Source organism: Aspergillus piperis, assembly GCF_003184755.1.
Source record: "Aspergillus piperis CBS 112811 unplaced genomic scaffold BO85scaffold_7, whole genome shotgun sequence".
Taxonomy (NCBI): Eukaryota; Fungi; Ascomycota; class Eurotiomycetes; order Eurotiales; family Aspergillaceae; genus Aspergillus; species Aspergillus piperis.
Genome location: NW_020291597.1, coordinates 1,432,872 through 1,455,607, shown reverse-complemented (window position 1 = coordinate 1,455,607; position 22,736 = coordinate 1,432,872). Strand labels below are relative to the sequence as shown.

General features: G+C 47.0%; 7 protein-coding genes across 7 annotated transcripts; 2 read left to right on the top strand and 5 right to left on the bottom strand.

The window, feature by feature from the left end:
- Positions 1 to 660: 660 nt before the first annotated feature.
- BO85DRAFT_370218 (S53 family peptidase) lies at positions 661 to 3,037 on the bottom strand (the record flags this gene model as incomplete). The annotated part of the gene is made up of 9 exons (XM_025655952.1): positions 661 to 733; positions 808 to 982; positions 1,058 to 1,233; positions 1,279 to 1,455; positions 1,503 to 1,640; positions 1,693 to 1,889; positions 1,934 to 2,465; positions 2,519 to 2,782; positions 2,829 to 3,037. 9 exons carry the CDS (start codon positions 3,035 to 3,037, stop codon positions 661 to 663), a joined length of 1,941 nt encoding a protein of 646 aa, XP_025516700.1.
- Positions 3,038 to 4,563: 1,526 nt separating this feature from the next.
- Positions 4,564 to 5,115, bottom strand: BO85DRAFT_281413 (trypsin inhibitor-like cysteine-rich domain-containing protein). Its single transcript, XM_025655204.1, has 3 exons — positions 4,988 to 5,115; positions 4,802 to 4,930; positions 4,564 to 4,749 (listed from the first exon to the last, which is right to left on the bottom strand). Exons 1-3 carry the CDS (start codon positions 5,060 to 5,062, stop codon positions 4,717 to 4,719), a joined length of 237 nt encoding a protein of 78 aa, XP_025516699.1. The 5' UTR covers positions 5,063 to 5,115; the 3' UTR covers positions 4,564 to 4,716.
- A 2,766-nt stretch (positions 5,116 to 7,881) lies between these two features.
- Positions 7,882 to 8,500, bottom strand: BO85DRAFT_281368 (trypsin inhibitor-like cysteine-rich domain-containing protein). The gene is made up of 4 exons (XM_025655203.1): positions 8,484 to 8,500; positions 8,255 to 8,401; positions 8,075 to 8,203; positions 7,882 to 8,026 (listed from the first exon to the last, which is right to left on the bottom strand). Exons 2-4 carry the CDS (start codon positions 8,330 to 8,332, stop codon positions 7,994 to 7,996), a joined length of 240 nt encoding a protein of 79 aa, XP_025516698.1. The 5' UTR covers positions 8,333 to 8,401; positions 8,484 to 8,500; the 3' UTR covers positions 7,882 to 7,993.
- A 1,523-nt stretch (positions 8,501 to 10,023) lies between these two features.
- Positions 10,024 to 10,774, top strand: BO85DRAFT_448784 (uncharacterized protein; the record flags this gene model as incomplete). Its single annotated transcript, XM_025660018.1, has 1 exon — positions 10,024 to 10,774. A coding segment is annotated over exon 1 (257 nt), but the record flags the coding sequence as incomplete, so codon positions are not given.
- A 155-nt stretch (positions 10,775 to 10,929) lies between these two features.
- Positions 10,930 to 12,944, bottom strand: BO85DRAFT_437913 (anion exchange family protein; the record flags this gene model as incomplete). Its single annotated transcript, XM_025658645.1, has 6 exons — positions 10,930 to 11,562; positions 11,629 to 11,772; positions 11,841 to 12,044; positions 12,098 to 12,288; positions 12,326 to 12,681; positions 12,739 to 12,944. 6 exons carry the CDS (start codon positions 12,942 to 12,944, stop codon positions 10,930 to 10,932), a joined length of 1,734 nt encoding a protein of 577 aa, XP_025516696.1.
- Positions 12,945 to 13,435: 491 nt separating this feature from the next.
- BO85DRAFT_458909 (SET domain-containing protein) lies at positions 13,436 to 15,608 on the top strand (the record flags this gene model as incomplete). Its single annotated transcript, XM_025661618.1, has 7 exons — positions 13,436 to 13,675; positions 13,727 to 13,798; positions 13,852 to 14,217; positions 14,268 to 14,300; positions 14,353 to 14,585; positions 14,638 to 15,199; positions 15,270 to 15,608. The coding sequence occupies 7 exons, from the start codon at positions 13,436 to 13,438 to the stop codon at positions 15,606 to 15,608; spliced, it is 1,845 nt and encodes a 614-aa protein (XP_025516695.1).
- An 841-nt stretch (positions 15,609 to 16,449) lies between these two features.
- On the bottom strand, positions 16,450 to 20,245 carry BO85DRAFT_458908 (uncharacterized protein; the record flags this gene model as incomplete). Its single annotated transcript, XM_025661617.1, has 5 exons — positions 16,450 to 17,771; positions 17,836 to 18,654; positions 18,712 to 19,171; positions 19,313 to 19,694; positions 20,214 to 20,245. The coding sequence occupies 5 exons, from the start codon at positions 20,243 to 20,245 to the stop codon at positions 16,450 to 16,452; spliced, it is 3,015 nt and encodes a 1,004-aa protein (XP_025516694.1).
- Positions 20,246 to 22,736: the final 2,491 nt, after the last annotated feature.

Below are 22,736 nucleotides of genomic sequence, written 5' to 3'. Positions count from 1 at the left end.
ATATATTATGTTGTCAGAGGGAATTACTCGGCATTGTAATTGTGTGCTCAACTCCCAATGTTACGTACCTCTCTGTCCCTTCATGGATGTTAGTCATTCTATGCAGTTGAAATTCGACACTCTAGCTGGGACTAGTAGTAACATGCTTATGTGAGGAATCTGCGACCGTGCATTGACCCTAAAAGTTCTGCGTAGAAGTGGTCTGTTGAAAAGCCTTGATTGACTGAACTATCCACATTTTGTATATTCATGTCTTTTTCAATTGAAGAAGGGTTCTACTGGCAGGTTGTTTTACCTGGTTAGCATCCCTCATCAACACAGACTCGACCCCAGGCAATCACTTCCCAGTATAGCATCAAATGAGCGATATACAAAGCACTCTCTGCTTTCCAAAAAAAATCAATAATGCCAAGCAATTGGTCCCTGCCAATATAATTTTCGATAAGAAAAGTAAGCATCAGGATCAGGATCAGACATCTTGGCACGAACATCGCCGACGGACCTGCGTCGGAACCCCGGTGACACGATAAGCAGCCGTCTGCAGGATGCACGGGATGTGACCAATATCACTGCGGGGTTCCTTGAAGAAATGTCTCGCTTTGCTAATCGGCTATCAATCTTGCCTCACTTTCTTTCCTCCGAACACGGTGGAATCCTCCGTTACGGCAGGTTCAGGAACACGTCCAGCAACTTCGGAAAGTTGGGCGTTCCGAGACCGCTGACGGGATCCCATCTTTTTTCACCGACTGTCAGCACATTGTTCATGTATTAAAGCAAGGTGATAAATAAAGAAAAGGATAATAATACCCTGGAGCAGTGTAGAATCCTTCCGTCCCGCAGCCCGGGTTTGAACCATTCGTGATATCGTTCAATGCCCACGCATTCCGGTACAGAACCGGGTTGAGGAAGCCCAGCGGGCCCTTTCCTGCCGCGATACGTTTCTCGATAATGCGGTTGATCACGGAGGAGAAGATCGGAGTGCCTTTGTGTAATTATCATTAGTAATTGAATTAGGACGGAGATTGGTGGATGTGACCGGGGTAGGGTAGTAACGCACTAGCACTTGTTCCGCCCTCGAGGATGAATTCTCCCGCGTTGTATTCGGCAATGTTGTCGCCGTTCGCTGCGACGTCGGGGTACCCGCGTCCCAGGCGGTTGTAAATTCCACCGTTTTTGCCGAAGCTGGCGTTGCCTTCGTAGTAGGGGTAGGGTGGGTTGTGGTTTTTGAAGTACCTGATTTTGTTAGACTGGGATGAAGTTTAGGTCGGAAGGACATACCCCGCAACTGCTTCGGCTTGGTAGTCTGGAATAGTGTAGATGTTGCTGAAGCCACCGCCGGAGGAGTACGCGATCGAGTAAGGGTGGCCGGCCGGGTCAACGACGGCGCTTTCCCCATCCGCGATGGTCTTCCCAGGGTAAAGCTTCGTGGCGCCGACGTTGGTCACGTAGGGGCAACTAGTAACATTAAACATAGCTTTCAAATAAAGGAGAAGTATACATACGAGTTAGGGAACGCGGGACTGAAGATGGTTCCGTTTCCGAGACAGCCGTTGGTCGAGTCATCGCCTGGAGGACCTGCAACGCCGTCATCGCCAGATGCGAAGAGGATGGAAATTCCTTGGAGCCCGAGTTTCAAGAATCTATTATTGGTGTCAGCCTAATTATGTATAAGCAGAGGTGATTGAGTTATACTCGTTGCATTGCCTCTGCTGATAGTAAGCAGGGAGGTCCGCCTCCTGGCCACCGTAAGAGACGGAGATGACGTTCGTGGGCTTGTAAACACCACACATCAACTGTCCCTTGTAACCACCGGTTCCATTATCCGGATAGGTTGGATCGAGGGTCGGGCTGTCTCCGCATTCTCCGTAGGCACAGTAGGTGCAGTACGACTGAATCATTAGCTCAATCCCAAAGGTCAAGTGAGCCAACTTACCCCATCAACAGCATCAAGAAAAGTGTTAAAGAAGCCATCCGTCTCAATCTCCCCACTTGCATAGTTAGAGTCATCTGTCTGATAGAGCGTAATGGTTTGAGGATAGACAATTGGATACGCGAGCTGAAAGTCCAAATCAGACTCCGCACCAGCATCAGCGACAGGAACGGGCGCGGACGCTCCATCGATGAATGCCGGCTTAGGGTGTGTTCCTTTCGGAATGTACGGGGTGAAGTTACGGAAAAAGAGATCAAGATCTTCCTGGGCGTAGTAGTCTCCTTCTTCGAAGATTCCAAGCGAATTGCTGGCGCTGACGTTGCCGCTCGCATGAGGAATCTTGTACAGAGCGGCAACACAAGCGGGAGTAATGACCTCGTCGCAAGTGCTGAGAGACGTCGCGTTAACCGTGGTCTGCTTCAAGGGCTTGTACTTTTTAGTGTGCTTGGCAGACGACCCCTTGGAGGTTAATGGCAGAAGAACTCCAGGCTTCACGAAGTCAATGTGTTGTTGGATCTTCTGCGGGACGCGGTACCTGGTCGTCTGTTAGTATGCAATATGACTTGGGCAATTGGGTGGGAGGCATACTCTTCGGCTGCGAGAGTTTTTAAGCCGGAGATCTTGTCGGTGTAGTGGTAATACTTGGTGTGGAGGAGGCTTTCCGCCTCTTTTGTAGTTGCATCAAACACAATCCAGCCTTTGTTTTGGGTGTGGATCAAACGAGACTCGTCCACACCGGATTCAATAAGCCAGTTTCTCACCGCATCAACAGTCTCATTTGACGGTGCAAAGGCGCTGTGTACCTCTTCTTGAGTCCAGAATTTGCCGTAGTTGGGCGACACGGAGTCGGACCTGACTAGTTAGTCGGGATAATACAAAGGGTGAGAAAGCAACATACACGCTCATGAGATACTCATACGCACGATCAAGATTGCTCTGTGTCAGACCGATGCGCACCAAGACATGCTCAGTGCCATTGACCCGCCCAATCTTCTCCCATTTCGATGGTGTACCAGATCGTTTCTCGTGGATGACATGGTCGGAAGTTGGCAAGGCCACTGCAGAGACCGCAAGAGTCACACTGCAAAGTGTTGAGAAGAATCTCATACTGACTCCTTATCCCGTCTGTACTCTTCTCCAGTGTAAGAGAAGTGGTGACCAACACATATCGGCAACCTCCTCTTTATGTTGGAAAGCCTCCGACGCAACTCCGTATACACTCCGACGGGGTTGCATCCTTTCGGCATCCAAATCATATTAGGCACGGGAACTAGCAACGCTTCACTTGAACGGACCCTTATCGGACCATCCTGAATATATAGTTATGTAACTAAATGTATCTTATCCACCATTGTGACCAATGATGTCCCGAGATGACTGAAGGATGATTAAATGTCTTGCTTTTAGATGTCAATGGCGCCATGTGAGTGCGGACACCTGACGGGTGTTTGATTAATCGGAGAGGGGTACCCATGCATGCACGGGATAAGAGCTATCACATTCTGCCCTGCCATGCCTAGCAAACCTAGCTATTTGTAGTTTAATTTACGTTGGTTGACAGATTGACAGGTTTGACCGCTATTAATCGTTATCAGAGGGAAGAATTCACCGAAATATGTAGACTTCTAATGGGAAAGAGATAACAGGGGATCGAGGTCTGGAAACTGCTAGGACAAAGATTGGATGACATCTTGTGGAAGAAAAGGAGGATATAAGCACATATATTTTTGCATGCATTGATAATAGCGATTCTTATCTATCATCTAGCCATCCACACTAGAAATACTTGCTCGACAGTTGGTATTCAAATAGGTGTTTTCTATTATCATGTATTCACAGCATACATAATTCACCTTCCCTTTCCGCTCTAGTACAGCGGACATTAGCGTGTGAATTTTGAGACCGCCGCAGTCTAGGCTGAATTTGCCGCCACTTTTCGCCGCCTGCCGAGAGCTCGGGGACGTAGACTGTGCGTAAAAGTGCGTGGCATGTGCAACTGTTTTGGGGACAATAGGAGAACGGGCTGGCATTCTTGCCCCAAGCGATCTTCTATTAGAGCTCGAAATCTATCTTAGCAAAGTGTTGTGGCTCCTCAAACACACAGAATGAGAATTTGAAGGCCCAGTCTACATCACTACACATAATAGTTTCGTATCGTATTTGAACATTGATCTTACACAGGGAATCCGATTTCAGTAGGAAAAGATTATCAAGACGTGCTTTATTCGAGGTCACACACGGCAATTCGACTACAGGAACATCAACCGAAATCTGACCTGATAACAATTATCTGGCCACGATGGACAAGATATAACAAGCAAGCTACTAGAAGCTGATGTACATGTTGGACCTAGTCGTTGGATACAGCTTGTGCCTTGCAAGGGGGAAGGGGTATAGCATGACACAGTCAGACGCACGCTTGCAGGCATTCCTTGGAAAATAAATCCGGCTGGTTGACACGTTCATAGCATATCCGTGGATTTTTCGCGCTAGTACCCAAGCAACGCACACTACCTCTTTACCATAGCGGCACCTTTTGCCTCACGGGAGCGCCTGATTTATTTATTAGCAAGTTGGCTACTGAATTTTGAACAGACTTGTACAACCTACAGGGTAGGACATGAACGGGAGACTACAGAGTGTAATTATGTCTTATTCCGATACTAGATTTAGAAAAACATGCATTGAGTTTGCAAAAGAGTGCAAGATATGTTTAAAAAATCTATCAAACACACCTGGCTGTAGTAGCCTAACCATGCTAGTACTCTAGTTTAGAGCCATAGATCTCAACAGTCTGTTGGAAGAACACACTTGTAGGCCTGAAGCAATGTTAGCTGAGATGGGACCTAATAGTAGCGCTGCACAACCCACATCGTTCCGGATATATCCCTCTTCGCATTCACATCCCGGGATGCAGGCAAGCGTACAGGAGGCAGGGTTCGGTTCAGAACATGTTGCAACACAGGATGTGCCACAGGTATGGAACACCTCATTTGATCCCTAGATATATACTCTTAGTTTGGTAAATGAGACGGTACAAATGTAATAGTTTCATACACAATTGGGTGCGGCAGCAGTTAGAAGTGGGGTGCCTAGAAGGCCGAGGGCGAAGACGATCGAAAATGTCTTCATGATTGTGTGGGGGTCACCTGTCAAAGTGCTTTCTTGTTTATGATGCGCGGTTTGGGGGTAGAGGATTATTTTAGCAGAGCATAGAAGAATTGGGGGGTATTTATAGGTTTTGGAAGGCTCATGCCGAACGTGACATACATAGTCTGAATGTACTAGTTTGGTTACTCACATTCCACAAGATGTAACTACTTTAATGGTGCGTAGATCGTTATTGCTGTCAGTAACTTGGAATTCTGCTATTTCACTAGTATGCTAGGATATCCCTAGTCGCTTGAAAAGAAGCAGCAGTGCTGGTCACATATTTGCCACGAGCGGGCCAATAGATGGCACTAACGATCTTTTCGCGCTCAGCTGAAATATATTGATGTTTTTAGTGGTCCTGCGATGTCAGCCAGTCCACTACAATAGCGTACCATCACAGTATCCGGAGTAGATAGCTCACAAACTGCGCGCGCTGTTTTCAGGCGCTGGATAACCTCATTGATTGGGAAAAATAATCCGAAAGTGGGGAGTCTCACATGCCACGGGCTAAGATATCAGTGTGGCAAAACTGGTAATATATCGGAATAGTTTTTGGGAAGCTGGCCCAGCGTTTTTGAACCATGATTAGCCATGGCATCTATTATGTTAGGATGTTTAAAGGTTTCGGCAATCGTTCATAAACCTTCTATTTTTCAAAGTCCCCTTTTTTTTTTTTTTGTTTTTTTTTTTTTACTTGCAGGGCCGATTAGTACCAAGGTAAGGTAATATTAAATCATGTGTATGAGGTCAGCCCGTCAGGATTTCTCTAAATCATATCTTATCTGACCTATTTTTCCATCTCCAGTTTGACACTACTGCACCAAGTTCTGAACCCGCTTGTGTGACTGATGGCTCTTAGCCAAAACACCTATGTGATAGTGTCTATAGTATACTTGCCACAAGTGGGTGCATGTGTGGAAATCAATACGTGTACCCAGGCCATTCGAATTTTCTTGAGAATAGCCAAGATTGCCAGAGTCATTCATTGGCAGGAATATATTATGAGAGGGGTTGAAGCTGAAGCTGAGGCTGGAGGTGGAGCCGGAGCTGAAGGTGGAGTACGAGCTGAAAGATTGTAAATGGGGCAACCGGGGCAAATATTGCCAACTATTATTCTCACTAACAACCCCTGACCACCGGTCTTACTGTTACTTATCTTGTTAGCTAGTATTTACTCAGGTCAATCACTACTAGTGATTCCAAGTGCTATGTTGTCTGATAGTGAGTAAAATTATATATATAGACACATATTTCTGGATGCCTTCGTCTCTATTACCTCCGCCAAAAACCCCTACGTGTGGCGAGCTTTTTCATCTACTTTCTGAGTCTACTAGTAATATTACTGCCAGGAGTATAACCTACTCAAGATACAGAAGCTCGACGCCCATGTTTGGATTTGCTTTACAGAGTTAATGTTTTGGTTCGGTAAACAAGAATACATATACATCATTGCTTCTCCCATTGGTCGAATACTCGTGGTCATTGTTAGGATGTTCTGTGGCTCATAGTAGCATTTCGTTGATATCATGATACCTCCCATGGTTAGTAGAAATAAGTTCGTATTCATAAAGTGTACAATTAGGGGCTTGAATTGTTGGCGTAATTATACCCATTTTTCTCAATCTATACTCACAACTTCACGCACCACTACATTGAAAAGAAAGAATAAATGAGATAGAACTGATGTATTTCTACTATAGTAGTATATACCACCTAACAATCTTCTGGAAGAACACAATCCCCAGTCTAGAGCCAGATTAGCAGAAAGAAATCATATTAATTGTATTGTAGGGTACCCACACTGTCCACAACATAACCTTGTTTACATCTACAACCTATCACACAGTTGTAGGTGCAGTAGAGAGGCTCTGAGTCATCACTACTCGAGGGACATGTTGAGCCACATTTTGACCACTGTGCATTATCTCCCTGATCAAGATCTCATAGCTTGTGAACTTGCTAGCTGGTTTAGGTATGTAATGATCTTAGGCATCGCTGGGCACCTATCAGAAGGGGAGTCCTAGAAGGCTAAGGGCAAAGAGGAGTGACAGGGCCTTCATGAACAAATGTTCGGATATACAAGTCTTCTGGGAGCAAGTGCACCTGGAGGTCGTGGGAGGAGTTCGGCAGATAGCAAAGAGACTTCCATGTACAAATAGCTATGAACGCACAATAGCAAACCAAACATGAATACTGTGGACTGGTTCCTGTTTGCAGTCCAGGGTGACTACATACCACATTGTGCAACAATGGTTGAGGGGTACTTAAGATGGTGAACAAAAGTGATCATAATTTGAGGCCTTCGAAGGTTGTGTGATAAGGATCAGTTGTGTGATGAAAGTTGATTATCAGAGTCAATAATTGTCGATCATGTAACATGTGGCGTACAGAAGCAGGTCAGCATTCAATATATGTGATCAAATGTGTCCCTTGTGATATTGAACTCCAATAGAAATGCTGTCGGATCAATAGTATCTGCTCTGGGCTTTTTTGTAACAATAATTGACCGCGGAAGTCCTGGAAATATGGGAAGATGTGTTATATATAACGAGGAAGTCGTCAATGGAGCATTACAGGTTTTCTTTTTTTCCCCCTTTTTTTTCTCTTTTTTCTCTTTTTTCTCTTTTTCTAGTCCTATCTACTCGATCAAAGCTCAATGTCGCCTATGTGGTTGCACCCTGCCCTAGCACTTGACTGGGTCTCTGGTGCCTTTTGTGAAACACCTTTCGCCTGCTCAGCACACTACACATTTGAAATGCAGACTTCAGCATGGCTATATGTTTAATATGCAGTGCAGATACAAACAGATAAATTGTGATCACACAATTAACTAATCTAGGAATAGCTTCCGGCTACAGCATTCAGTACACTAGATCGCCTCGATCCTATAACAGTATATGCCCTCAGCTTCTAACATTCTGAAGGAAGAATGCATTCACCGGCCTGGACAAGGTTAGTTGAGATAATTTATATCGTTGGTAGGGGACTCACACTACTCAAGACATAGCCTATGTTACACTGACATCCTATCACACATGTAAGAGTACAGTCAATCTCCGTTGTAGAAGTGCATGTCAGGGGACATGCAGAACCACACGTAGTATACTCAGAGTTCGGTCCCTACATAAGATTCAGCTTTCAGAACAGAATTATAGGATATAAGGTTCATACACAAGGGGATTGTGCGGCAGCAGTCAGAAGCAGAGTACCTAGAAGTCCAAGGGCGAAGGGGAATGAAAAGTTCTTCATAATGATATATCTTAGATCACAGGATCTTCGTACCGTTATTCAAGTAATATGCCAGTGTCCCCCTAAGGCCTGGCGGATATTGTCAGTTTTTATATCTTTGTTAGGCACGATGAAAGGATCAGCATTATACGGCCCGGTCAATATAACTCACCCCTTCGGGAATGCATGTACATGCTGACGAGGTTTATCACATTCCTCCACGTGTAGCCAGGACAATTGAGCTGCGAAGGCATCAACTAACTAGATGAGAGCTTACAGAATGCTTGAGCAAGTCGCGTGATAAGACCTTTTAGTGTGATAAGAGGTGCCTTTGCAGTTTGCTAGCTTGTCGAATAGCAACAAAACAACACTACTACCTGCTGAAAGTGAACATCATTGTGCATAACCCATCTTCCCGGGTGAATGGAAATGAGCGTTCTGGGAAGTATGAAGTCACGAGGAAGCTGCTAGCTCGAGGAGGCTGAGTACCCAAGGATGAGTCTGCTGCACCTGGTTATAGACTAGTGGCATCTGTACAACATGCCTTTGATGATCGACAGAATACCCGCCCCAATAACGAGACTTTGTCACAAAGAAGAAAACACTTACTCGATAGCTGGTCTCCTCAGACCTGAAAAAGGCCAACGAGCTCTTACCAAGGGGAAAGCTTTTGTTTTGTAGGTATGATAGTGATGCAGTGTTGCCAACATGAGTAAGCTCGAGAATGAACCAGGCCCTTATCTGGGACCACCTAGCAAAACCAATCAAAAGTCAAACCAGGGGTGACGAGTAAGGAGATCCCACCAGTAGCGTATGAAAAATGGCAGCCAGTTGTCCATTGTTTCTGCTGTGTGCTATCGTTATAACAAAAGGAAACGAGAGCTGAGATATGTGCACCCGTGACAGAGTTCAATTGCTTTTCCTACCCCGCTCTTTATCACACCGCCGCTATAACAGGAACAAATAAGACCGCTTGTGTACTTGTCGGATAATATATCTGGTCGAGAGAATAGATTACTCTGTCCTCTCACCCTCGAAGTTCAATCACAATATTGAAAATTGGTGCAGCATTTTGGACACAAGAATTACTATCACAAATAACCAAATGCCATAACCTCCTACCCCGCCTCCTTCCCCACCACTTTCCCCAATTCCTCCACCACAATCTCAGCAATGCTCAACACTGACGTCGCCAAATCCATCTATGTCAAAAACGGGGCATTCAAACCCATTGAACTGAATATATACTGGCTTAGTTCACCGACAACATACTATCCATGCCCTACTCGCTCAATGGCAATTTCGACTTCAACCTCCGTTGCGGCAATAGAATAATGTTTAAAAACTTCTTCGCTACCGCTCGAAACACCGATTCGCGTAGTTGCTTCTCGTCGCCTGACGCCAGTACAGTTTGAACTATCACGTAGGGATTTTAATTGCGCCTTCGGACTGGGATGCCCGGCGCTGCAGGGCATTGATGAGTACCGAGAAGCGGGTGTTGTCTAGATCGTGCCAGAAACCTATAAAGCCTTGTTTGCGGTGGTCTCGAAGTCCAGTTTATTCGATATCAGTTATTGCAGCCTGGGAGGCTTTCAAGCAAGGCCTCGATAGCTGGAAAGGTATCTCTGTGTTGGTCAAACGGTTGGGTACAATACCTTTTGTTCCCTTACAAAGCCACCACAATTCTGATGTGCTCGTTAATCAGATATCTCTTTTCGTGGAGCCTGTCTTGACATTGAGTAATACTACATCCGCCTATGTGGACTCAGTTCTGCTGCGCACACGTTTGAGACATTGTCCAGAGTCTGTCCCACAGATTCTTATTTGATCCATTTATCGCAATTTGCTGAAGAGGCAATTGAGGATTCAGTAAACATGCTCGAACTCGTCGTCCAAACCTTCTAATCAGTCAAATGTTTTAGGATCGCCCCTGTTCGATGCTGGCTATACATGTTCTGCGCCTCGATATATCTACTCAAGGCAAGTTTCAAGCTTTTGCCTCATTCTCGATACTACTGATTCTCAGGCCACCCTCAGAAGAAATGAAGAAGTTGACGGCAGTTCAATAAGTCTTATTTTGAAGGTTATTGATGGCATCAAGTAAAATGCCCCAGACGATATCCACATGTCTAGGCACTACGCAGTTCTGCTGGAAATTCTCGTTAATGCAGCGGTGCGCACATCGCAGCCAGCCACAACCCCGCGCAACAGAGTGGATAATAGCAGTCGTACATGTACGGGTGAATCAAAACATCTTTTCTTTGGGATTAACTGCTCAGATTTCGGGCAGGACTGGATATGGGACCCCAGTATATGGGAAAGCTTGCCTGACATGGTCGGATTGGACATTGTGCCCGGCTTTGTTGAGAGTATGGGCGTTGAATGAATTGATTCAATCTAATACGAGCTTGTTATGAATACAGCAGGGCCTGGCTGTTAGAATATAGAGATAACAACGCAAAGTTCATGTAATATATCTCTGCGGAATGTTTGGGGGGTCTGAAGATAGACATGATATATCCTGTCATTCTGCATATCGCGTCTTGACAAACCCTATATTATATAGTAGCCCTTGTTCGCACTATATCCAGCCTCATAGCGGAGCAAGCTCTCCCCCTTCACTCCCCACCCTTCTGCCTCTCACCCTCCACCACCATCCTCTCCTCTTCAGGAAAACTAGGTGGACCCCCCAAACTACACAAAACCGCCTCCCCATCCGCCGTCAACCCATCCAACACCCCCAACTCTTCCGCTCCAAACCACCTCGGCATAACCCACACCCGAAACGGAATCAACCCTATAATCAGAATTGGGAACCCTATGGCCGCAATAGTCTGAGAGATAGCCACGCACGCAGCGACCCCCACAACCTGCCACATCACGTAAAGAACAATCTTCCGCTTCGGAACACCGAGTAAATTCTCATTCCGCGGAATGAACCGATCCTCCCGAAGTAGAAAGATGATCTTTTGCAGGATACCGTTCGATTCAATGGAGCCCCAGCCTACTATGAAGAAGACACCCGCAAACACGGCGGCCGGCATGGTGTGTAGGACTATCAGGAGGGGACCTGTCATGGTGCCGATTATGGCCAGGCCCATGAGGAAGTGGGAGATGCGTTGCTCGATTACGGCTGTGGGGGTAGTGACGGGATGGCAGAGTTCGGTGCATTCGGGGTCGTCTGGGTTCGAGGTGGGGATGATGTGGAGGGTTGTTTGGGTGACGGTTAGGGACGTGGTGTGGACGGGGGCCTGAGTTGGTAGATTGTTTATTATGGGGTTTGTGTACGTGGGAAAAAAAGTGAGTTGGGGTTGTACCTGTGGGACGAGGCCGTTCGGCATTGGGATGCCGGTGATTCCGGCGATGAAGGTGGTGCAGCCTAAGAGGAAGAAGTCCCAATGGAAGCCGGCTGGTTTCTTTAAGGGGTATTGTCTGCTTTGAGCACCGAGGCTGCTGACATTCTGTTTCGGGGTTAGTATCGTAAATCGGGAAAGTAAATGTCATGTTGACTGGGGATTGATTGACTTACATGGTCATAATAGAAGAGCAGCATGACCAAGAATCCGAAAGGTAGGGCTGCGAAGACCCACCTTGTATCCAACTCCCAGAAATGAATCAGCCAGCCACGCGGCTGTGTCGGATAAAATGCCCGAGTTATGGGCACGAATGAGATACCGGTCTCCTTGAGGTTGCCAGGGATATGTGCGAATCCTACCCAGAAGATGGTTCCAATCTGGTCGAGAGTGAGTGTAAGGTCATCAGAATTCCATAAGGGGTAAATCTTACAACATAAGCATAATCAGCCATTAGTCCACGAAACCATGGTCGGCAGATTGTGCTTGAGCCCAGCAACTCAAGTCCGTATATTGTGAAGAAGTACAGAATGGCAATGATGCAACTCATGAAGCCTGCAGTTGGCCCGTAGACAGTAAACTCATTAACGAGCTCTTCGACGCCCTTTACTGCTCGGCTTAGTACTAATCCCTGCAAGATAATAGTCTCCATCAGACTTACTGCAATAGATAATCCCAACATATGCACCAAATGACTCAGATGAAAAGTCGGTCACATAGCGCATATAGTCACAGAGGTTGCACACAGCAACAATCCAATGAAAGATCGCTGCCCAGATAGCAATCCAGCACATGAAGTTAGCGTATATGGCGGGTTCGTATATGACTATAATATCATATATGGTGTAGTTGAACAGCGATATTAGTCCAGTGATACCGACAATAGTAAGTGGTTGTGCGCCCAGGACGCTGAACACCATAGCTGCGAGTGCTGAGGAAAACAGCGCTTCGTTGATGCCGTAGAACTCTCCGGTTCGGCGATACATATCCAGTGTGTAGGCGATAGCAGGGAGAATACTGAATTCGTTAGAAAGAATAATACCAAAGTGGCGTATTCAGGGACCTAGAGCCTACTTAACGAAGTATATGCGAATTGTACTTGCAATGGTTCGATAAGTGAGCGCATCTCGAACATCACTCCAGTAGTAGGGTAGTCGCCGGCGGACATCGTAATACATGCCTCTGCATGGATTCAGGACACGAAAGCGTCTCCATCCTGTCCGCTCCTTATAAGAGTAAGTATATGGACTCTGCCTACTGAGGTACTTGGTGTCGGGCATGGTGGTTTGATTATTGTCATGTATAGGACAGGGACGGTAGGAAAAGACGGTCTCTTATTTATACTAATGATTACTGGGCCTGTACCAGACTTCAAAATCCTTTCGCTTTTACACATGTCCCAACCGATTTAGCCGATTTTGTAGGGCCGAGAGGGAAAGTTCTCATGTTGGCGTGGACGGTCAACTGCCCTTTGATGATGCGTCAACACAACATACTGGTCGCAGCCTTGTAGAGAGCAAGACCTCACACTAAGTTTACCTGCTATCTGACCTACTCATTCTAAATATATACTATCGTCCTGTCCACCTCGCTAGAGCAAAGAACTATCTTGGATAACTGGGTTGAGCGATGAGAGAAAATTAGTCAGCAATTCTGCCCGAGCAGAATCTGCCCTTCTTGGCATCCCAGAGGTAGCCGACAGCCGAGTAAAGACCCTCTTCATAATAGTATGATCTCAGTATCTTCAGTAATAAGCTATTGTTGAGGTATAATGGACTCTATAGCACTACCCCTTGTTTCACAGTTGTCGAACATCCTTCAAAACCCAATCTTTCCGGCGCATCTTCAGTCGGCCGTACAGGCTGTCCGGCAGAGTCTGGATAGGAAGCAGAAGCGTGCAAGTAAGGACGGTGGCTCAGAAGAAGATGGCGTCTCGCAGCTCTACCTCAGAATTGAAGCTTCATTAGTCCATAAAGAGACAAGTTCAGCGCAAGGAAGCAGGTTAATCTTGGTAAATATCAGATTTTCACCGACGATTCCGACCTTGCCTGACTTTGCCTAGGGACACATTGATCTTCGAAGTGGGAAGGCAGTGCCGTTGCCTCCCACTCCGGTCTCAACGCCTGACTCCAGGGTAGGCTTACTTGGTGCCCAATAGTACAATGATTCAAGTAACAGGTTTTACAGATTAGCACAGAATATGCTACTACCACGATCGACTCCAACAAATGCCGTGATAACGGGGACGCTCAGAGCTACCCCAACAAGCGACGCAAGACCATAAGCGCACTTCGACCAGCAAAGGCGACCACCATTCATCCAGACAGATCAGTTGATTGTGAGTACGAAAGCTTATCCTCAGCAGCCGCTGCCGATTCCAGTGGATCCAAGCCTTCTGTGCGACAGGTCCACAGTGACACCCGCTTTCCGCAACGAAAGAACCCACGGCAGGAGTATTCGTTGCCTGTTCTGGAACCGACCTCGGCCGATAAGCTTATAGCAGGGATATGGCGACAGTTACATTCGCCTGTAAAGCTGAGTCGTCTGCCTTCGGTATGATCCTGTCAGGAGAGGAAGTATGATTCAAAGGCTAACAGATTCAGATCATACAATCCAATACGGACATCCGAACCGGTGTCAGTCTTGAGGTAACCGTCCCGAGAGCATTAACATGAACTTGACTAACAGGAGAAGGTCTTTCGCGAGATCAATACCCTATGTCTGAAATACTACAACCAAAGCCAATCTTCCCGTGCTCTGGAAATGATCGTCCAAGCATACTGGGTAGAATGTTTCGAAGCACGCGTTGCCGTTATCCGACTAGAGAAGCCCCAACTATCAATCACAGATGCGCGAATGATGGTTCTGAAGGAGGCTTGCATGGTTCTCGATTGGAAGGAAAAGGATCTTCGTAATCGAATGTACTTCTTTCGCCTCTCTCATCGACTGATTGCATTACTAATGCATACATAGGGCTATCTGGCGCGGTTACAAAGAAATCAAGGACACAGGCGGCTGGGCATGTCTCATATTCGCAAGTACCGGCATATATCGATTCTGCAAATATCGCACGGAGTTCGGGGAAGGATTGTTTACCCGCCTACGGCATCTACGATCTAGCTTCGAGGTAGCGGCCGATACTCTTCACCCGGGATGGCGGGACCTGCTGCAAGTTATCAGGCAAGATACGTCCATCGCATATCACGGCCATCCGCATGAGTGGGTAACCATGTCTGAGGATGCAGCTGTCCCTCTGGCTTCGACATACGCGCATCTCAACCTTCCTCAAGGGTTTCAGTACCAGTTCATTGACGTGTGTGTACTAGATCACGCTGTATTTGGAGATCAGGATCCACGTCATGTCTCGGAGCTAGATCCCGATCTGTGTCTTGTATGCAAATCAAGACAGTCAAATGAGATTGAGAAGAATCAATGCTTGTGCTTCCCAGCGCTATTTGGTGGTGTTCATCATCCGGTGCCGGTTCAGGTATTTCGCACGTCGACTGGGAAGAACAATGGTGTCATTGCGCGCTGTGTGAGTGATCTATTTCCTTTACCTGAGCATCACGCATCCTTTCTTTGATAACTTACTGACGCAGAAGTAGAACTTCGATCGCGGGACCGTCATAGGGGAATTCACCGGCCTCATTACAAACGGCATAGAAGGAGTAGACGTAATGCTGGGTGGCTCACGAGGTCGTACATACCAAATATACCAGGGGCAGATGGGCAATTTTACCCGATTCATCAATCACTCGTGTCGACCAAACAGCCAGTTTCAACGGTTTTACTGGAGGGGCATGGAGCGCATAATCGTGGTCTCGCGGGGCATTATGACAGGGACTGAAATCACTGTCGACTATTCGGATAATTATTGGCGCCAGTTGAGCAAGAAGTGTCTTTGTGGGGAGTCGTGTTGTCGGTTTCCTGGGAGGGAGGGATAATTGTTTCTACGTGGGGCATACTTGCTATGAGTTGGGGGTTTATATAGTCGGCACCATTTCGTTTATGGGAGTCTGGACGGGATGCTGATGTCTGCTGGATACCCTATCCATACTTCCCCTTCATTTACCAATGTCTTTCATAACGCCGTACGTGGTTAAAGCATTTTAGGTCCCCTGGTCCTTATCGAATAAGAATCTGCTTGATTGTTTGGGCCAAAGTGATTTTTGGGTACGGCATAACTGGCTGAATTTCTATCCCGATCTAGTGTTGAGTAGAAGGCCATCTGGACGCTGCATGGGGTAACGTTCTAGTCTCAGATTTAGAAATTAGACGAGAACATTGATAACAGGCTACGGTGTCTCTAGCATTTCTACTTACATGGTCCCACGAGTTGAGAGACAGGGCTGGAAATATATGCTCCTGTTCTGGTTGCCGACTACTCAAGCAGCACAGATATCACTTCTAGCTAGTGAGCTCATACAGTGGGCCGTTGGCTTTCATCATTATTAGAGCCTCGGAAGCTGAGCAGCAAACTTACCGATAGCGTGGAAAGGAACGCATGGGCCACGGCATTACCAGTGCCCTGTCCTTCTATACCCTCTCGTTTGGTTGGCTTCCGAGATTAGACACTTCTTACGGGAGTTCTTCTTGTTGGTCCAGTAACCGCAACTGCTTAGCAACCCCAATTCGGCTAAACGCAAATTTTTAGTCCTTGGTACATGAGTTATAAGTATCTTTGTCTCTTGCTATCTATCTTAGCAAGAAGGATCGGTGCGTTTCCAGCAGGCAGCGGGAAGCCGACTATTGCACCTGATTGTTCAACCGAATCCTCTCAACAACTCAAAGGTTGACACGCCATTTCACGTACGGTACGACTTGCACGGTTCCACTGAGGCCTGTGTTGACGGGCTCCGGCAAGTGCCTGGGATCGGTGAGGCTAATAAGCGGTGGATAACCTGCCATTACGATGCGATCAAAGATGCTTCGAATATAATTCCACATTACGGTGGGAACCTCAATCACGACTTCGTTTCGCCCCTTCTGCAAGTAAGAGCCGATATCTAACTTGGGTGCATTGTAGTCGGGTGGTGGTATTTGGTGGCCGTTGACCTTCACACGAAGAGTATGCAGGACCTTAGGGAGCAGGATATATGCACCGTCTGCCGAGCCCGTGTGGGGTGGCCAATCGAAGCTGGTACTGTAATACCCCAGTCCAGATGCATTCGTGAGGCTTGGTATCTGAGTCCATGGGACGAGAGCGTCTAAGTGATGGGTGGTATTAAACTTATAAGCGATCTGGGAGGCATCGGACAAGTTGGCCGGAGAGGCCCAGTGCTCCGCCGTGAGGGACCAGTTGCCGAGACTGAAACTCTTTCCTACTCTCTCGCCAGGAGGGAAGGTGTAGTTTCGGCCGTCGGAGAGGACAAGAGGCCGGTCAATCGGTCCAGCGGTGACATGAAGCTCAAGGGAGTCGGAGGAGTTTTTTTCAAACTCGTACCCTTGGATCGTGGAAGGGGCCTGAATCGCGTGAATCGCCGGTGCACGTAACCACTGAACGGAAGGCCCGCTAAAAGCGATCAAAGTAGTCTGATTTGCCTCAAGTGCGAGAGGAATGAGGGTTTTGCCGTTAGCCTGATGGTACTCAAGTATCGGCTTACAAAGCCCAGTCCACATGTCAAGAAGATGTGGGGTTTTGTCGCTGGACACCACAAGGTGGCCAGTGCTGGCATCACCGTCATTATAGACGAATGCGAACTGGACATCTTCCCTGACTGACTCACGCCAGGTCGTGTACCAGGTGCTGTTGGTTTGTACTCGAATTCGAGGATCCAGGTTGAGAGAAGCTAACCTTCCAATCAGCTCGCCTTCGGAGACCGCAAAGACGTTCTTGGTGTGTTTCAGCTCAGATATAGCCTCTGTGAAGATTGCGTGACTAGGAGCGCTAGCAGTGGCGTATTGGGGCGGATCTCTGCCAACTAAGATGACCGGTAATCCCGCCTCTGCGAAGTGTCGAATCTTACTGATGGACTTGTATGTTACATTTGATGTGCCGTAAATAAGTAGGGCCTTGTAAGCTGGGCTGTCCGGTCCAAGTGTCATGTTCCCGACATATGCTTGCTCAAGGTCCAAGTTTTCAGGGGATAGGTAGTTGTAACTATAGCCTACGACAAACATGTCAGCAAAGGTGAGTGGGCAGCTGATAACGGAGAAAGATGCCTCGCTTACCTGCATCAATCAGCCGAGTCATATTTCCTGCGTGCCAGCGGAAGCTAGGGTCTGTGGCAGACTGCTTGTTGTAGACAGCGATATCCGTCTTCAGAGGACCTGCTTGTTGACTGAATTGAAGCCGGCTCACGTATCCCAGGAAGTCGGCGAAGCCATGATCCCAGGCCGGCTGTTTATTGGACCACAATTCACCGTAGAAATATGAGAATGCGGTATAGCCTGGCCATGTTGTTGCCCAGTAGTTCCCAGTATAGGACAGACCATGAATGACAAACTGATTGACGCCTCCCACGACCGCGCGGTTGATAGACCACAATAGGCTAGAGATTTGGTACCGGAATGCAGCCATGGACACGGCGCCCATTTCGTTGGATACGATCCTCTTGCCCGCCAGTATAGCCGGTCCAGAGAACTGCCTGTAACCATCAATATTGTCCTGGAATCCAAGGCTCTCACATTCGGGTGCGTTTACTACGGGAACAGTCGCCTCCATATCCATGGGAAGGTTGTAGGCGGGCTGTACTGACATCTGCAGGCCGAGATCTGTTGTCACCCATTCTGTCAGTCTTTGTAAATAATTACTGTATCCCTCCACCAGTGCTTCGCGAAAATCGTTGACGTAGCGAATCCCTTCGTCGAACGTGTCCGTAACGCACTGGACGGGCCCCGGATTGCTTGACTGGATGGCAATATTATTGTTGTCAAACATTATCAAGGGCAAATATTTGATGAGATTGTATCCATGCTTCTGCTCAAACAGGGTCGGAAGGGACCTGGACCAGGAAATATTCGATTCGATTTCGATGCTGTCCTCCCAGGCTATAAAGCATATTAGACAGGATTTAGAGGAGTCATGCTACCTTGGGCCATTCTTACCATAGTTTCCCGCTTCAGCAAGCAGGGATCTCACATTCTCACTCAGGACGTATTTATCCCAGAAATTGATCACCGTCTCGGCCCCTCGGGAACTAAAATGATCAACCATGTATGCTCCGTTTTCAACAATCGCGTCCGTTTCATTCGACGTGAATATCAAATTTTGATCCTGGGTCAAGCGTTGATAGAATGCGAACAGCCAGTACGTGCGTTGGCTGGATCTCGTGGGATAGGTGATAGACAGATGTCCAGTGGAAGACACCTCATCAGTTCGATCCGTGAGCGAAGATTCTTTGACAACCAGACGAGTGTGGGGAACATGAGCAGCGGACGACGCAGTGGAGTTATCAATTCTTTCCAACACTTCGGCCGAAATGACCGCAAGTAGTTCACCGGTCCCCCATCCCGGAATGATCCCAGCAAAGGTTCCATTGGCAGGAATCGCTGTCGATAATGGTACCTGATGGTAAGAGAAAAGAAGGTGGGAACGTCAGCTTCACAATTCCAAGGTAGATGAGCTCCTTTCACTGCGGTGAAAAGATAAATAATAAGGATATTGTGATAGAGCTTTTCAGTCATTTATCACTTCTCGTAGACGTACCAAGTCCCACTGCAGGCCTTCGTCATTGGGATCCGCCGGTACACCCTGCCCTTGATTGGGTCCGATGGCAAAGTCCATCACCGTACCAGCATCCCGATGGGCTTCTAGAGCAGCCTGGAACAGTCTGTTAAATGCAGGTGTGCCAACTCCGTATCTGCCCCAGTCGTCCCCTGGAGGAGCAGGACCAAGGAAACCACCGGCGTTATACCAAGGCAAGTATTCCACGCCTCCCGCTCCCACATTTGCGGCTGACTTTATGTCGTCTCTCATGGTCTGCTCATCAACGCTGGGATCAGGAAGCCAGTATCGAAATCGAGGCCGTGTGACCGCTGATGGGCTTAGGAATGTTCCGGGATCAATGTTGCCGGAGAATTGGTCGTTGCTGCCAGCCCTTGAGCAGCATACTGTAGAAGTCAGAGCAAGAACTGCCCATGGGCTGAATCGGAAAATAAACATCAGGCCGTGGAGTATTTGTCCGAACGATTTGACTCCTTTCTCCTGTAATTTGAGGGGGGTGCCAACCCCTCATTTAAATAGATGATAGGAAAGACCCATCTAGACAGGAATCTTTTGGACGCCACATGCCACCGCTGATTGAGGATACTCATTCACATCATTATCGTATTCGTGTTCGTAATAGCGGTGAGGATTTTGCCATTGTACCGATGACGACCCCAGAGAATATCGGTTTTCCACCCTGAACCAGGGTGATCATTACCATGGGTTTACTACCCAGTCTCTCCCAAGGTGCCTAATCTGTATTATTGCGTACTGGCGGTCACTCTGACCCTTTGGCCTTGCTGGTGATGACTCCTTTGGCTTTGGAATCCTTTCATTTAAACATATTCTAGGAAGGCAGAAAAAGCAGTCATGTTGGCGCCACGGGGCTGATCATCTAAACATTTTCATCCCGTACCACGGTAAAGTCCACATATTGCCCTCTTAATGGTCACATCTATCTTATGTGCTTCGGATTTCTATATAAGCGTATACCCTTTCTATTCACTACCATAACGGTATTTTGTGTATCCGGGCTAACAGCTGCACCAAAAATAACATATTCTGGCTATTCGGCCAGCTGGCGGAGATATCTCCCCTAGCTTCTAATAATATGTAGAGTGGCGTCAAAAGGGTAAAAGTCAACTTGTCCCTGCTCGTCAACATACTCAATTGAATTGCCCAGGCGCAATTTTGCTTCTCTGCGAAGAAAATGCGGGGCAAGTTGGTTTAAGATGCATGAACCCATTACTGTCGTGACATAAGTGGCCGCAAGATATCCTTCAGTGCCCCATGGAATTTGCAGATCGATCTGAGGATCTAACAACGATGCATCTTGGCTGCGATAAGCATAAGATTATCTCAATATATCAACTGCGTTTTATATTAACTGCCTTTCTGACACCGTGCATTCTGAGAAGGAGCCGGCATTCCGTTCGAAGCGAGTCAAATATGCACGTTGAGCCGCGATTCTTGTGCCACCCCGATCCAAGGTCTATAACCTGTGACAGTATACTCAAAGTAGAAGCAAATGTGGATATCGAGTATCTAGTGTATAATTGCAATATTTTCAAGTTGAATGTCTTCGAGCTTTGCGCCGTTATCGTTTAGTGCCCAGAATTGCAGGGCCATGTACTTCCCTCCGCGATGATTTAGAATATCATCAGAGCTTGAATATGATGTCTCTAAGCTTTTATCGTTCACTGTACTAGAAAAGGAAAACTCAAAGCGAAGTGACATCTCAGTCCTCCCGTTTCAGATGTCCGGCGGCCGGCTTAGTGAGGCATTGTAAGGGCAGACGTAAACCATATTTCCAGATATACTACCAATAAGGGAAGTTTAATTTGAACGCTGTAACGAAGCATCCTATACCCCATTCCAACAGGCCATTTACAGGGAGATTATGCTGTCAACCGTGGGCGGGAGCGCTGGAGGATGAAAGCCTTGTCGTTCAGCAAAAGTAGCTTGAGACCGTAATCGATAAGGCCTCGCGGGTCCCTTCATAGTCTCTAGCTTTGCAGAGAATTTTGTATTCAGTTCCATGTTACCGATCAACATTGTGAAAATATAGGAATAGCCGGGCTCCAGAGGATCGGCGGAATGTGGCGTCTGGGTATATTGCTTCAATTTTCTCTTGTTATATCTAATTACCCAGTGAGAGACAGTATCCAGTTTTACGAAATGACGGGCCGGTTGTGGTACAGCATTGATAGTAGTGGACGCCGTATGTCCATAGGATACGATAGCAAAGAGATTTACATGTCCCCTTAACACGTTCTGGGTCAGATAAGAAACCAAAGGCATCAGACGAATGATCATGGCCAATCAGAGATAACAGAGCATGACTATTATTACCCGCTTCGTTTTTAAGTTTTAGGTTGGAGTTTGAGGCTAAGCCATAAACGCATTAGAGAACGAATACGGGCGGTCAGTAATTCCCATTCCGGAAACGCAAAGAAATACCCACATACCGTGGTCAGCACATTTCTGGGTGAGCATCGCCCTCGGCATAGGGTTGGGCCTGATATTCTGCGGACGCTACAGAAGGAGCGGGTAGCAAATGCGTCCATCCGTCTAGTATGCCACACCCTCGCCTAGGTGCCTTCAGCGCGTGGAATGACCTAGAGTTTCTTTGCTGTTCGCCGTAGTTATAAGGTGGTTAGAGATATATTCTAGGAGGTGCCAACGCCACACCGATCAGGCCTCCTAAGGTGATCGATAGAACTGATTTACATATTCAATTTCCCCTCTGGGAGCCAAAGATGGTCTGATTTGGTTAGTGTACAAATACCAGACTTGAGATATTTTCTGTGTTTACACTTGATTGACCCGTACGGTTTTATTCCCAGACAAATAAGAATGTATGGAAAAATTATGGATAGAGCGTCGTGCTAAAACTAACTCGTAGGAAGTGGGTAACTATTGCATGGGTCTTGTGAAGAAGTGGTCTAGCTACAACATCTGCCGTTATTTCCCTTTTGGGCAGAATAGCCAACCCTCTCAATAAGAGGATAAATGTAGGTTTTCTTTCGTTTATATCCTTCTCTCGCCCCCACTTGCTCCATTAGCGACAAAATAGAAAATTTGGTACCTAGGAATCTGTTTGAGAAAGATGAGAATAAGACATTGAGAATGAAGAAGCACAGTAGACATAAGTTGATCAAGTGGTCGTACGAGGCCTACTGTGCAAGGCAGTATGGGTCTTCTGCTTGATTATCAGGCTACTCATCTCTCACATCAGACATTAGCCGTTGTTACTACACCAAGAATGTAATAAGTCTTTTCATAACTCGCATGCCTTGACAACAGACGTAATATGGGCAAGCGATACAGCCACACAGGCCTTGCTACCTCTCAGAATTTCGGACACTTTGTGACGGGAAATCATACCTGCAATTTGTCCATAAAGTTTCTACGGGGATTCTCA

Excerpts from the sequence above, each read along its gene's own strand:
- BO85DRAFT_281413 (XM_025655204.1), bottom strand. The coding sequence starts at position 5,062 with ATGAAGACATTTTCGATCGTCTTCGCCCTCGGCCTTCTAGGCACCCCA. Across the intron at positions 4,931-4,987 it reads CTGCTGCCGCACCCAATTGT|GGATCAAATGAGGTGTTCCA; the intron begins GTATGAAACTAT and ends GTATATATCTAG. Across the intron at positions 4,750-4,801 it reads AGGGATATATCCGGAACGAT|GCCTACAAGTGTGTTCTTCC; the intron begins GTGGGTTGTGCA and ends ACATTGCTTCAG.
- BO85DRAFT_281368 (XM_025655203.1), bottom strand. The coding sequence starts at position 8,332 with ATGAAGAACTTTTCATTCCCCTTCGCCCTTGGACTTCTAGGTACTCTG. Across the intron at positions 8,204-8,254 it reads CTGCCGCACAATCCCCTTGT|GGACCGAACTCTGAGTATAC; the intron begins GTATGAACCTTA and ends AATCTTATGTAG. Across the intron at positions 8,027-8,074 it reads TAGGCTATGTCTTGAGTAGT|GCCGGTGAATGCATTCTTCC; the intron begins GTGAGTCCCCTA and ends AACCTTGTCCAG.